The sequence below is a fragment of the Acartia tonsa genome, chromosome 5, assembly GCF_053477335.1.
Source record: "Acartia tonsa isolate MP-2025a chromosome 5, ASM5347733v1, whole genome shotgun sequence".
Lineage (NCBI taxonomy): Eukaryota > Metazoa > Arthropoda > Copepoda > Calanoida > Acartiidae > Acartia > Acartia tonsa.
In genome coordinates, this window is record NC_137264.1 from 52,278,265 (window position 1) to 52,293,146 (window position 14,882).

The 14,882-nt window shown below is 34.3% G+C and overlaps 2 protein-coding genes across 2 annotated transcripts in view; both read right to left on the reverse strand.

The window, feature by feature from the left end:
- LOC145319814 (lysoplasmalogenase TMEM86B) overlaps nt 1-14,882 on the reverse strand; it is a 31,744-nt gene that overhangs the window by 15,375 nt on the left and 1,487 nt on the right. Inside the window, exons 2-4 of the mRNA XM_080162173.1 lie at nt 14,626-14,648; nt 14,229-14,293; nt 14,041-14,084 (exon numbers count right to left, since the gene is read on the reverse strand). Coding sequence (XP_080018299.1) covers nt 14,041-14,084; nt 14,229-14,293; nt 14,626-14,648 — 132 coding nt within the window. The remainder of the gene's footprint in view (nt 1-14,040; nt 14,085-14,228; nt 14,294-14,625; nt 14,649-14,882) is intronic.
- LOC145319810 (ATP-binding cassette sub-family F member 1) lies at nt 236-12,296 on the reverse strand. Its single transcript, XM_080162169.1, has 17 exons — nt 12,064-12,296; nt 11,788-11,885; nt 11,494-11,565; nt 11,170-11,364; nt 10,119-10,373; nt 9,917-10,036; nt 9,431-9,529; nt 9,053-9,186; nt 8,519-8,663; nt 8,154-8,237; nt 6,669-6,739; nt 6,017-6,170; nt 5,606-5,746; nt 4,452-4,582; nt 2,864-2,999; nt 2,475-2,646; nt 236-1,062 (listed from the first exon to the last, which is right to left on the reverse strand). Exons 1-17 carry the CDS (start codon nt 12,212-12,214, stop codon nt 872-874), a joined length of 2,349 nt encoding a protein of 782 aa, XP_080018295.1. The 5' UTR covers nt 12,215-12,296; the 3' UTR covers nt 236-871.

The window sequence follows — 14,882 nt, forward strand, 5'->3', positions numbered from 1 at the left end:
AAGGCACCGGCTAAAAACTGGTTTTAATCTTATGATTGTACATTTCTATATTCGTAGAAAGCGGGATATAATACGATGCTAGACATAGTTTTTTCGTATGAATGAGAACCGGTTCCTATCCACCGGATTCGAATGAATACGAGAAAATCTCTTATTGGTAACACTATTCCTTACTAAATATATATACAAATTCCTAAGCTGTCCAAGATGTTGGTAATGGTAATGAAATAACATAAACGACCAAGCACTTTTATTTTACCACCAAGAAGCAGTTCGAACAATTTATGGAAGAAATTTAAATTAACTTTTTTTTATCTTGTATATAATATATAGTATATCAGAAATATGTGCTCTCAAATTGGCAAGTCTTAAAATCCGCCAATAGAAAAGTGACTTTAAAATCCAACTAACATTGATAATAGACTTAGTACATAATATGTGGGCTGGTTTACAATTTACAATGGTAAATATTGTTTGAATGAATTAACAGTTTATCACATAGCATATTTAAATTGAAGACGTTTGCGAAAAATGCAGAATTGTGACTTTTATATAAAAACAAAAGTTGCATTCAGTAAATGGATTTCATACTTAATATAAATATAAATATAAGTTTTCTGAGCTACAATAAACCCCAATATAAGTAAAAATATTTTGCTAGAGTTCTTTTATTATTTATCACAAAGGGTTGATTTAAAAATAGGAGACATATTTTTTTTTCTCACGTTAAACCTCCAACATAACTAATATTACATTAAAATACCTAGAGAAATGAAAACGTTAGCGCAACAAACTGTAAAAGAGGAATATATTGTAACTAAATATATGTGTCTATATAAAAGTAAACCCAAACATTCTGATATTATTAAAATCACTGTTCGATGGCTTTGTTGGCAATTATTGATGGATTGAAAACCTCCTCCCCCAGCTCGTCCAGCACCTCCTTACGGTAGTCGTCGAAGCCGCCGTCAATTTCGCTGATGCCCTGCTCCTCGATGACCCACAGCTGACACTCGGTGTCACGGATGAGACGCTCGTCGTGAGACACGATGATAACACCACCTGAAGATTCATCATTAGTATAAACACTAACAGTTGAATATGAAACATAATCAGGGTTGTCATTTTGGGCGGGCGCTTTTGGGCGGGCAGTTTTGGGCGGGCGGTTTTGGGCCGCCCAATATAAGGTCCTTTTGGGCAGATTTGGGCACCCCCCTTTTAGGGGTAAAGAAAAAGGGGAGGGGGTTAAAAAAAGAGGGGGGGGCCTATTTTTTGGGTGATATCCTTATACTAAAGTAACAGGATGTGTGTCTGTCTGTTTGTGTGTTTGTGCCGAAGGATCTCGCTAACCACTGAACCGATCGGGTTCTCCTTAACAGGGTAGCTTCTCATAGGTTCTGGGAAGGTTTATAACTATTTTTGGGGAGGTTACCACCACTCTCCTAAGAGAAATCGCCCCTAGAAAAAAATTACACTTCCCCAAAAACTTTTTTTAAAACTAAAAATAAAAATGGGGGGAGGAACCCCCCCCCCCCCCCCAAAAAAAAAAAAAAAAAAATTATCCCCCCCCAAAATTTTTTTACTTTTTCTTTTTAAATCTAATTGGATTGTCAAATTTGACTCTCCCCTCCTCAAGTGCCCCTAGAGGCCTCTAGGGCCGTAGTCGCTAGTTAACTATATAAATCAGTAAGCTTTTTTGTATCTAGAGAAGGATTTCGCTAACTGCTGAACCGATATGGTTCTCCTTTCCAGTGGAGCCTTTATAGGTCCTGAGATGGTTTTAGGCTATTTTATTTGTAATAATAAGTCTAGGTATGGTTTTAGGCTATTTTATATCCTTTTTATATGCTTTTTACGACATTTGCCCAAAAAGGGTGCCCAAAACCACTTTGGGCGCCCAAAACCCGCCTAAAACCCTTTTGGGCAATTGGGCCGCCCAATATCAAAAAAAGTGCCCAATTCGACAACCCTGAACATAATAGCAACTTTTTTATGTTATTAAAAGCAATTATAATTGTATCATTAAATTCATTAATAGTATCAAATTTTGGATATCTTTAAACTACCATTATCGAACAGGAAATACAAACAAATATCTTATTACTAATTAACCTTTAGAGGACGCGATACACCATTAAGTGTTATTTTGGTGTATCTCTGAACTAAATCTTGCTACTGAAATGCATGATTACGTGGCCAAACGCTCCACAGACAACCAACCATCTGATTGCACGACCTTTGTCTGAGAATTTCTAACTGTGCATGGTAGTGAGTTTCGCCTATTTTGTGCCAGGGCATTCCGCTTACTCTAACTATTTATGTCGGGCACCTGACATAGCAGTAGTAGGAGCCATTTTTAATGTCTTTAGTTATGACGCGGTGTCGAGCCGAGATTCGAACCTATCTCCTTCCCGCCAACGAGAGAATGCGCTACGTTTTACGACACAGTCGCGGGTTTTTATCTTATTACTAACCTTCATATTCTTTAATAGCCTCGGCCAGAGCGTCAATACTCTCAATATCAAGGTTGTTGGTAGGCTCGTCAAGGATGACAACATCCGGAGCAGAGAGGGTAAGTTCCGCCAGGGCCACTCTGGCCTTCTGACCTCCAGATAAATCCTTCATCATCACTGTGTGCGCATGGGACTAAATACAACAGTAAACTTAAATACAGTAATTTTCTTTAAAAATCATCCTTATAATAAAGTAAAATGATCTCTGTGTGTCTGTCTGTACCGAAGGATCTCGCTAACCGCTGAACCGATATGATTCTCCTTTACAGTGTAGCTTTTCTTATTGCCTGATCTTATATGATTATAAAAATATTAAAGCGAAATTTGTTTAAAACAAGACCAATCCTAACCTGCAATCCAAAGGAGCCGAGCTGCTTTCTTGCTTTCTCAACTGGCAGGTTAAACAATCTCATCAAGTATTCAGCGGCAGATTCTTCAGCAGTTAAATGCTCACCGGAATGCTGGTCAAATCTACCAATCTTCAATCTAAATGTCAATTTATCCGTCATCTTAAGGATTTTGAAATTGTCTAAATAATTTTCAAGTTTTAATTCAGTTACATTTCCAAAGTAGCGCTTGCTTTTGTGACAGACTCCATTCGCATTCGATGTGCGTTCATTTCCGCGTTGTGTGACATATTCGTAGCTAGACACAATATAAGCTAATAAATAACCCAGGGCGTTAAATTTTGAAAGTTTAAATTGTACCAATACAAAGTTTCGAGGTTTTATTTAACACTAATGGTTACCTAATTTGGAAAAGTTGTACAAAGAAAAACCAACAATATTTTTAAGTTCAGCTTTTTTGGGATTTCTTACTAAACAGTCACATGACTTGCTGTTACAGTGCATATTTAACTAACAGCTGCGCCACTGGTATCAAAGGGTTAAAACTGCCTAAATCCATTCCAAAATAAAATATCCTATATCATCTAAAATAAAAACTGAATCAGTTAAGTAACAATGTAAACTAGCTGCCAACAGAAGTATACATGCATTGTATCAGGTACAGAAATCATTTTTATACAGAGACCATAACGCATTTGTTAACATTATAAACAATATGTTCGTTGCCACTTAGAGTATGCCTTCCATGCCTGGAATCCATCTAATTTAGCTGATATTGACAAACTTGAAAATGTACAACAAAAAAAAGGCTGTCAACCTCGTCCAGGTATTAGAAGGATTAACCTTTGAAGAAAAGCTTAAAAGGCTTAACCTCGAAACATTGAAAGTCTGACGAATAAAGGCAGATCTCACCCTTGCATTTAAGATCAGAATAATCAACTTTTGAAACTCTCTAACTCTCAAAAGTGAAAATGTAAAACAATTTAAAGAAAACTTACAATTGATGCATGAATCAGTGAAAATGTCACATTTAAAAGTTAAAAATTTTGTTAATAGACACTTGATTCCTGAGACAATATGATATTCTTTTAATCAGTGTTCTGGAGCCGGAGCCGGGAGCAGCAACATTTTTGGTGGAGCCGGAGCCGGATCCGGAGCCGTATTTTTCGTTAAAAACGGCTCCGGCTCCGGACTAGCTAAAAATGATTTTTTAAAGTAATATTATAATTTGGCAACGGTCTATTTCCATATAATAAACTGAAAAACTATTGTTACTTAACAAATAGACACACATCCTTCTACTTTTATATAGCTTTAATCAAATAAAAGCAAAATATTTTATATTATTTATTTTATTTTATCAAATTCAATAATGAAAAAAAAATTGATATATTAATTTTAAGGTAGGAGCCGGAGCCGGAGCTGGAGCCGGAGCCGCATCAAAATTATACGGCTCCGGCACCCTGCTTTTAATGGACCTCTTGGTCCGCATGGAATTATAACAATCAAATCAAAATAAGTAGATATCAAAATTAAATCTTAAGCTTCAGACAAAAAGAAACTTTTATTTTCATAGGATGCCAAAACGTACCTAAGGTTCTTCCTGACCTCGCCCGAGGTGGGTTGAATGTCGCCCATCAAGAGCTTGAGGAAGGTTGATTTGCCCACACCATTAGGTCCGACTATGGCCACTCTACTATCCATGTCAATACCAAAATCCACCTTAATAAAAAAAAAGGGCTAAAATCTACTGTTCTAAACATTTAGCTCAATTTATTGTAATGTTTATAATTTTTCTTTTAATTTTGTAACATCAAACGACGAAAAGGTACAACAATGGGGGGGGGGGGGGGGGGGGGAGTTCAGACACATTTGCGTAAACCTGGTATATAGGCTTTATCTTTGGAAGGAGAGGATAGGCCTCCAGGTTCCGAAGCTCCAGGCTTCCAGGCGGTCTCTGTACAGGTAAAAATTAAAAATCAAATTTTTTTAAGAGTTAGATGTCAGCTTATGAAAAAATGTATGTTTTTTCTTCAAATATGTGAATAACATTCAAAAAGATGCATATTTTGTTTTATAAGTTGACCTCTAACTCTTCAAAAAAATATTATTTTAAATTTTTAGCTGTACAGAGACCACCTGGAGGCCTGGAGCTCCGGAACCTGGAGGCCTATCCAAAAAATCTTAAAACTTGGGAAAATTCATCATATAAGAATGATTTTATCCTTAATAACCTATCCTCTCAGTCCAAAGATAAAGCCTATATACCAGGTTTACGCAAATGTGTCAGATCCCCTCCCCCCTTTACTAAAATAAATAAACAGCCCTCCATAGAGGTCATCATCATCATCAGGCGCATCTCTCTTTTTGACTGTTAAGTCCAGAGAATACGGACACCTTGTTCCTCCATGAATTCCTTTTTTTGGCAAGTGCTTCAGCTTCTCCCCATGTTAATTCCAACTTAAAGAGGTCCTTTTCAGTGCTCCGCCTCCAGGTCATTTTTGGTTGTCCCCGTTTACGTTTACCAGTGGTGGGGTTCCATTTTAAGCACTTTTTTGGAAACCTATTTTGTTCCATTCTGAGCACATGTCCTAGCCACCTTAGTCTTTTATATTTCACTTCTGCTTCAATACTATTGCACTTGGTCTTAGCATACAGCTCAATGTTTGATATTTTGTTTGGCCAGAATAGAGGTACCTAAGTATTTCTGTAAATATAATTTTGTTTGTAGGACGGAGGATTTACCTTTTTAAACAAAGGAGGTTGATCTTCATAGTTGAAGCTGACATCGTACAGGCCAAGGATGGGGGGCTGGAGGGAGCTAACGTCAGGGAACCTGAACTTCACCACGTACTCCTTCGGCCTCTCCAACAGTTCAGTTGGACCCTAAAAAATATTTAATTAATAGATGTTAAATTATAAGAATCATTTTCACGTCTTAGTAAAATTTGGCCAAGTTTTTAAAGGTGTCTCTAGAACCGTAAGAGGAGGTGTTTGGGAGGGGTGGATATGTCACTCCTTCAATAAATTTAATGTTCTGAAAATAAAAAAGGTAGTTTCTTTTCTTATTAAATCTAAAATAAAAAAATGGGCGAGCGAATTCAACCCCTCAACACCTCTAGGGGCGTAGACGCTAGTAGTCAATAAACCTCTTACCGTATCCTCGTCATCCTTCTTGCTTAGCTTGCTCTGATTCTTCAATTGCTTCCTAGTGAGAGCCTCTTTCTGTTTAGTCTCCGCCTTCTTCTTACTCTGACCAGAGGCCTTCATCTCCTTGATTCTCTTCTCCTGCTTCTCATAATCTTTCATTCTAAGTTTAGGTTTATGTTAGTGGTTTAATTTTTACAGAGCTTGATATTATCCCGGTAAATTTCAGTTTTTGAGTAAAAAAATACATACCTATGCCTTTAAGGAGTTTAATTTCCTTTAATAGTTTGTATATACTGATAAATTAGGTATAAACTTGATTAAATCCATTTTTCAAGAAACCAATATGGACTAGACATGCATATTAATCATTTTACTGTAATAAATTCTAGTGTCTTTACCACGACTTAAAATCTATTTCATCGTCACCCCCCCCCCCCCTATCCTCAAATCATGTTCCGTGTTACTCATATTTTGAGAATCTGACAAAAATAGTAATCCTACTTTCAGTTTTACTGAGAATACAGTTTCTACGCAGTCTATTTTATTATTTCTAATATCAAATTATACAATACTGTAATACTAATATTGCAAGGTTGTTATTGATGCATTACTTGTCAACATGATTGTTCTCGTTTTTGATAAGTTAGTGGTTTCTTACCTTTCTCTTCTCTTTTGAATTTCCATCTTTTTAAACAAAGAATAGTTTCCTTTGTAATACCAAAGCTTACACTGAATATTATCATTATATTTAAATCATATGTTATGATTATGTAATCCCATCCCCAAAAACTTTCCCCACCAGGGTTATATATTTTCCATAATTACCCCTCCCTCTATGGGGATAGAATATTAGGAATTTTTATCGAATAAAGGGGGATTTTTTAATGCAACCATCTCGTAATCAATGTATAAATGGCACTTAAAATTCGAATTTTGATCTGAAATTTTGCATGAGTAATCTTGGTAGTTCTATTTTCCCTAAATCGAAAAAAAAGTTGAAAAAGTAACAGTTAACAGCTCAGCCGTTTAGCCGTTTTTTGTCTTTTTTAGAGCAAATCTGTCATAAATTACGTAGAAATCAACTTTTTGAAACATATTTTTGCTTTAAACAGGGGTGTATATTCTGCACAAGATTAATTTTTTTTCCCCTGCTATAAATTTTTTTTATTTTTCCCCCCCCCCCCTAGATTTTTCATAAAAAGTAGGGGGGAAAATAGAAAAATATTGAAAGAACTCTATATTTTATTTATTTTATCCCTCCTACCACACATTTTTTAAGTTTTTTTTAACCAAGGAGGGGGGCGAAATGGAAAAATGTTTTTAGTTTTCTTAATTTTTACATTTTTTTTCCCTCCAACCACTTATTTTTTATTTCCCCCCCCCCCCCCCCCCCCTGAGCAGGGGATCCCATGCAGAATATACACCCCTGGCTTTAAATCATGTGAAATGATACAAAAAAAAATATTTTTAGATTTATAGTACCAGCAACTACCGGCTAGAACCGTTTGAAAACGTTTTGGATCGGAAAAGAGCATTATGTGGGGAGAGGTTTCGTGATGGATTTCGCTTGAAAATACCCAACAAATGGCTAAACGGATGAGCCGCCAGCCAATAGCCACTACTTTTCCAACTTTTTAATCAATTTAGGGAAAATAGACCTACCAAGGATTACTCATGCAAAATTTCAGATAAAAATTCGAATTCTAAGTGCCATTTATACATTGATTACGAGATGGTGCATTAAACAACCCCCCCCCCCCTTATGAAAAAGAAATAGAGGGGTGGTGGAGGAGGTTAGAGAAAGTAAACTAAATTAAAAAATATACACCTAGACACCAAGAGGGATAATAGTTATTTCTCGCATCGTATTATAAACAGCTTTCCGCGGATATAGAATGTACAATTATAAGATTAAAACCAGTTTTTTAGCCCCGAGGTGCCGAAGGCGCGGGATAAAATAACTGGTTTTAATCTTACGATTATACATTTTTGAATCGTAGAAAGCTGAATATAATACGATGCTAGACATAGTTTTTTTCGTATGGATGAGAACCGGTTCCTATCCACCGGATTCGAATAAATACGAGAAAAACTTTTTACACATTTCATTTTGATTTCAAGTGTTGATATTAAGTATAAATGCCTGATCTAAATGTATGATATCAGTGCAAACGTTGTCTAAGAAACTCTGGTCGTGAGACACTATCAACAAGGTCTTCTTGTACATCTAGAAGATACATAATTTTTAAGATAATCAGATAGCAAGAATAAGATAGATAAACAATAAGATAATAAGGTATACAGATAGAAAGTATTCTGCCATCAACAAGCTTTTATTGTAATGTATATCTTGATAGTAAGAAAGTCAGATAGAAAGTAAGATTAAAAGATAGATAGAAAGTAAACAGAGACTTTCGGTGGAAAGACAGCGCAAAAGCTCTTTTTGGGGTAATAAACCATAGTTAATATTCAATTCATAGATTAGCTGCGCTAAGAACAAGAACAAACCTGTAAGTAGTTATCCAACCAGATGACAGCATTAAGATCCAAGTGATTGGTAGGTTCGTCAAGCATCAGTAGAGTTGGCTCAATAAACAGGGCCCTGGCCAAACTCACACGCATACGCCAACCTCCAGAAAATTTGTTGGTTGCTCTGAAAAAAAATGCTCATATTTTAACTCGAAAAGGATATTTCCTTGAAGAATAATAATCAACCTAAGCATTATAATTCTAATATGTTGCGAAATGAATAATACAATGAAGACAGATTTCTTCAGGAATCTAGATTGATAAGACAATGAACGATAAATTGATGTGCATCCCCATTGATGATACACAAATTATCCCTTCTGTGGATAACAATTAATGGTTGAAACGTTTTAAAACTTAAGTTAATATATCAAACATTTAAATAAAAGTCCCAAAAATTGTTAAGCCAACAAATAGGAACACGTTATTATAAAACTTTGGGGACTGGTGTGATAAATAGCCCAATGTCCCGTGCTCCCTTCGTGGATTTCTTAAACCTTACTATTTTGTTACCTGTTTTGCATGCCTTTATCAAATCCCAAACCAGCCAGGATTCTCCTAGCCCTGGGTTCAGCCTGATCTGCACCAATAGCTCGTAGCTCGTCATACACATCGTTCAATTCCTCTACTACATCTTTACCCTTCTCCTAATTGAAAAAAAAATAATGTTAGATAACGAGTTTAATACACCTCTAATTTGTGGAGTGTTTTACAATCATAGATAGTAATAGTATATGTGATATTTTTTAACAAAACTTAAACCGATTTGAAATAATTCTTATCTAATCTTTTTAGCGTTTTAGTTATAATACGATTTTAGCTTAAATTCAAATACTTCGACACACAATTCTAATAGATTTAAATCCAACAAAACAAAAAAAAATAACTTACTTGAGCTTTTTCTAAATCTTCCGCCTTCTTCAAAAGTTCCATTCTCTGAACATCAGCTTCCAAAACTGTTTGCAGAGCTGATCTCTCATCTGCGCCAACCTAAAAAAGGGTATGTATTAGTGAAGGGAAAAAAGTTTGAAAAATATTAATAACCAATTTACCAAGGTAAAATAAATTTTTTTTGCTTCTGATTACGCTTTATGTCTTCATCCTTTAATCAAAACAAGGATGTCGACACCAATAAAAGCGAAGCTCTAAAACGGTAGGACAAACGTACATTGACATTTATAGTGTCAAAACTGAATAAGCAGAATATAAAAGTATAAGTCTAAAAAGTCTGAACTACAAGAATCACAATGCAAAGTTTTAAATTGAAAGGACAATTCTAACATGTCTAAATTAACGATAAGAGCTATCTGTTTCGAAAGGACGATTCGACCCAAATCATAGAAAAGCCTTCGCTTTTAAAAAGTGTTTTAAATTTACCTCTTGTTCACAATAGAGTACATCAATGTTAGCCGGAATCTGCAGGGCTCTGTTACCAATATGTCTCAACAGGGTTGTTTTACCGTGGCCGTTCGGACCAACCAAACCGTATTTACGACCCTGAAAAAAGAACAAAACATTTCAATCCTAATTAATAAGACATAAAAACATCACAACTATCTATAGTAAGTAAAATACTTACCGCTGCAATCAGCAAACTAGCATTTGTAAAAAGATCTTTGCCCTTTGCAGCAATGCTAAACTTCTCAATTTTAATATCCACGGCGTTCTCCATATTTGTGAGGGCGGCACCAGTTTTCAAGGCCTGGGCGACGGTAAAGTTTGCGTCGAGTTGGGAGTGGCCATCCCCGCCCTTCTTGTTGATTCTGTCAAGCTCCGCCTCCAGTTTCTTCTTCTTCTCAAGGGCTTTCTTCTCTTTGTGCGTCAGTTTCTTCACCTGTAAAAAAGAATTTTTTTATACTAAATATTAATAATCTAATAAACTTGAAAATTGTTTTATTATATAAAAAAAAATAAGTAGGTATAGGGGTAGAAAGATCACAATTTCTTGAGGTGTAAAAACATATTATATTTAATATTTTTTATAACGCAATTATTGTCTCAAAGTAAGTTGTATAGAATTACTGTATTTGCCAATGACATAGATATACCTATGATATTTAAGATAACTTTTTTCTATCATTTTAAAAGATTTTCATAGCTTTTCTTTAATAATAAAGCACTTTGCTATATCATTTTAACTAAAAATTAGGATCGGGCCGGATATCCGGACTTTTGCAATATTCGACAATATAATCTTTTATATCAAATAACAAAAATCCCTGCTTTACAAATTTTAAATGGATGGAATTTTCTTATTTTTGAAGTTGTAAAAACAGTTCTTTCAGAAAATGTTTATTTTTATGCAAGATTTATATGAGAAATCTCAAAGCATAAACTTTAGCGGCGGAAGCTGAACTTGGCAGCTTCCAGCCGCCCCGGCTGGCGGTCGGCAATTAAATGGCGACAGATTTTAATAAAATCATATTTTGTCATGAAAGAAAATTCTCTTTTTTGCTACTTCAATATCCGGCCCAATCCTACTAAAAAAGCTTAAGATATAAGTAGGTAGCTTTTCTTTATTATTACTACATAATAAATTTGGCTCATATTTTTTCCTATATTTCATAAGGTAACTTTTTATTGATGCGCTTCTTAAAAACACAACTGTACTTGTCAGAAAGAAAATTTACCTCCTCCTTCTTTTCTTCCTTACTTCTCTCAACCTCGTCTCCAGACTCATTCTCTGATTCCTTATCACTCTCAGGCTCAGGCGTAGCCTCTTTCTTTTTGGAGGATTTTTTGTCAGACTTTTTGGCGGGTTTTACCTCCGTATCCTCGTCACTTTTTTCAGGTTCCTCGGTACTTTCTTTGCTATTCTCTTCCTCCTTTAAAACAACAAGCGTTAACATGTGAACATTTACATAAAAAATTATACAATTTCGAACATATATCAAATATAAATAATATAAAAACTTTTTTATAAGGAATCTATTTAATCTTGATGAATTACCTACCTTTAATAACTTTTCAGCCATTTTCAGGGCTTTTTCCTTCTTGGATAACTTTTTGCTCGCTGGCTTCTCTGCCTGTTTAAAGATTGTCAAATCATAACAATTAAATTGCATGGATGTTAAAAAAAAGGAAACATGGCATATATATAGACCAAGGTCAGGTTAATATGATTAAGAATTGACGTTATATATAATGTTTATCTAAATGTGAATCAAATACTATCAAATGTGAATAAGTCATGATTTTAAAAAATATTTGATATTTTAATCTATGCATTCCAATATCTGATTATGTACCTTCTTAGAGACCTCTTCTTCATCGGAGTTATCGCTGTCCGAGTCTTGCGCAGCCTGGGCGGCCACAGGCGCAGGTTTCTTGTTTTTCTTATCGCCTCCTAAATAAATAATTTATTAAAAATTAAAAACGTTAAAACATTGATTATTTATTAGGATTTTTGACTGCAATTGTATAACTCTTTTATAACAAACTTCATCTAAATAAAAACATTACTTAATATGTTCTTAAAATATACAGAATCTATCCTTTTCTATCTAACTTATATAGGGCCTTACCTTTTTTCTTGGCTTTGCCTCCTTTGGGGGCCTCATCCGTATCGCTGCCAGCAACCATCAAATCCTTCATTTTCGCCTCTAACTTGGCGTCGTTGTCTGAGTCCCAATCATCATCCTTTCCCTTTCCCTTCTTTCCTTTCTTGGGACCCATTTTTTTATTGTGTTTAAATGCCTTTGTTGGACTAGTCTACTTCTGATCTGAAACACATTACTATGGTAGGTTTTCAAGAGACGGCCGTGTCTAACTGTAAATCCACTAAAACCTCGTAAACGGCAAGATTATCAGACCACTTTAAATCTTCAGATAAGCTGAGTTTATAGCAAAAGCCCTGAATGGTTGAAGCTTATAGTTTATGTGTAATAAACTAAAACAATATCGAATTTTGCCGATCTTGATTTCTTAGGCAAATATTGAAGGAAAAAAAATACAAGTTTATAGGAAATTGTCCTATAACTTAAAAGTATTACACCTATTGTCAAAAATTAATATAAGTTATTGGTGATAGTATATATTTTGAAAAAACCGGTGTAAAAATTTACATTTAATTGAATATATTTTTAAGAGCACTTATAAAATGCAAAAATCACATACTTTTAACCAAGAAAGGGGCAATTATAAATTTAGGGTTGGCAATCCTTCTAATTTTTGGACCTGATTCGGATTCTTACAAGATCCGTCCAAAAATAAAACAGATTCTCCGCGGATTCCGGATATTTTTTATGGATTAAGGATTTTGGTTTGTAGCAATATTTCAAAAGGTTTTTTAAAAAATAAATTAAGAGATTAAATTATACCGGGTACTTCGTTTATGCAATATTTTCACGTACAGTAGATTTTCTCCTATTTTTCTTGGTGGTGTAGGTGAGATGGGGGGTGGTGATCTTTGCCTTCAAAGAGGGGGGGGGGGGGGGTGACAAAAAAACTCAAGACGCTAATTTAAGCCTAACAATTTAAATTAATTAAGAATCCGAATCCGCTAAAAAAAACGGATTCCGGATTAGGATTGCCAACCCTAATTATAATATAATTTTACTAAATCATAGTAATGTAAAAGATTGAACTGCCAACTTTACATAATAACATTTGTCTATATAAAGTCCTAAATTGCAAAAAAAATACAATTTCCTCGCATTTCACACAGGATTCACAAATAATACTTGAATGACATCATAAAATAATTCATGAAAATGATAATAAAATGCATTTTTATGCATTAAAATATAGATAATCACGGAATTCAACTTTTCTAAACAAAATATTTCACATTCACATTTCGCCACTCCACATATTCAAAACTTAAATATTGTGCAATTCATTTATTATTAACCAATCACAATCAAGGATTAAAATCTATTGACCAATCAGAAGGAAGAATAAAATGTATCAGCCTATGAGAGGAAAGTAATGGGTTATAAGCAAATGCGGAGCGCTTTTGCCGCGTTTAATTTTGTATCTTTTACTTATACAAAAAGGGAATTGTAAATAATTATAGGATTTCTTGAAATAAAATAATATACTCATTTCAAAGTAATATATCAAACCCATTGCTTCAACTGTTTTAAAAGAAGGTTAAAGTTGAAATTTAAAATTCACGAATGATTTAAATTTTATCATTTTTGTACTTGTATTTTTTATCAACAGCTAGAGACAACACCGCTCACGCGACATCTTATAAGCTGCCAATGTAACTGCAGAAGCAACACAAATATGAAATTATATAATTATAAATATACTTATGCTTATTTTATCGTGTATTATTTCATTGTCTTTTTTTAGATTGGAAAATAAATCTACTACTACTTTTTCGATTGTCAGTTGTATTTTATTGAATGTATTAAAAATAAGAATAAAATAATATTAGTCATGTTCGTAAACAAATATGTTTACATCCATAACGCTTCACACCATAAAATAATTTTTTTTTTGCACGGGAAATAAATCATTAAATGCAATCTCGTGTTAAAAATTCAAAATTCCTGATGCTAAAATTCCATTTGAGATGTACGTCTGGTACACTTTTCTAAAAATAGCAAAACAAACCTTTACAAAGCATACATACACTTAAAAATCAATTAATGTAAAACTATAATTAAAAATTAATAAAGGATTAAAGGGTTTTCTTTTGACATAAATTTTTAAGATACTGACAATTTAAATATTATACCTGCTTGAATGTTTCTCTTTGAAACCTTGTTGAATGCCAATGTACAATGAAATAGTTGGAGCTACCTGAATATGAAAGGAATCAGAAAGGAATAAATTGTTTCAAATTTGTAAAAGTTATGTTAAAATTTATAATGACCTTTAAAATTTTACTACAAACCTGCGGCTACGCCCCTTGAGGCCTCTAGAGGCACTTGAGATAGAGGGGTGGGATTATTTTTTCTATGGAAGGGTGCTGGTACACTCCCCCAAAATAGTAATAAATTTTCCCAGGACCCATGAGAAGCTGCCTTGTAAATAAGAACCATATCGGTTCAGTGGTTAGTGAGATCCTTCGGTACACACAAACATACAGACAAAGAGATACTGTTACTTTATTATAAAGATTTAAATTTTACCTTTAAAAGAAGGGCTGGGATGCCTAGAAATATTCACTGTATTAATGGCTATTTGGTATAGAATTTATTGCATACATAATTCTGTCTGATTTTATAAATAAGTTATTCTTTATCTAAATCCCTTCTACTTTCTTTTTAGTAGCGAAGCTACTCTATAATTCACTTTGTCCGTCCGTCCGTCAGTCAGTCAGTCCGTCAGTCCGTAACTCTATGGGGGAAATGGGATTTACTCAGCTCCTATAAAAGATAGAATGCTG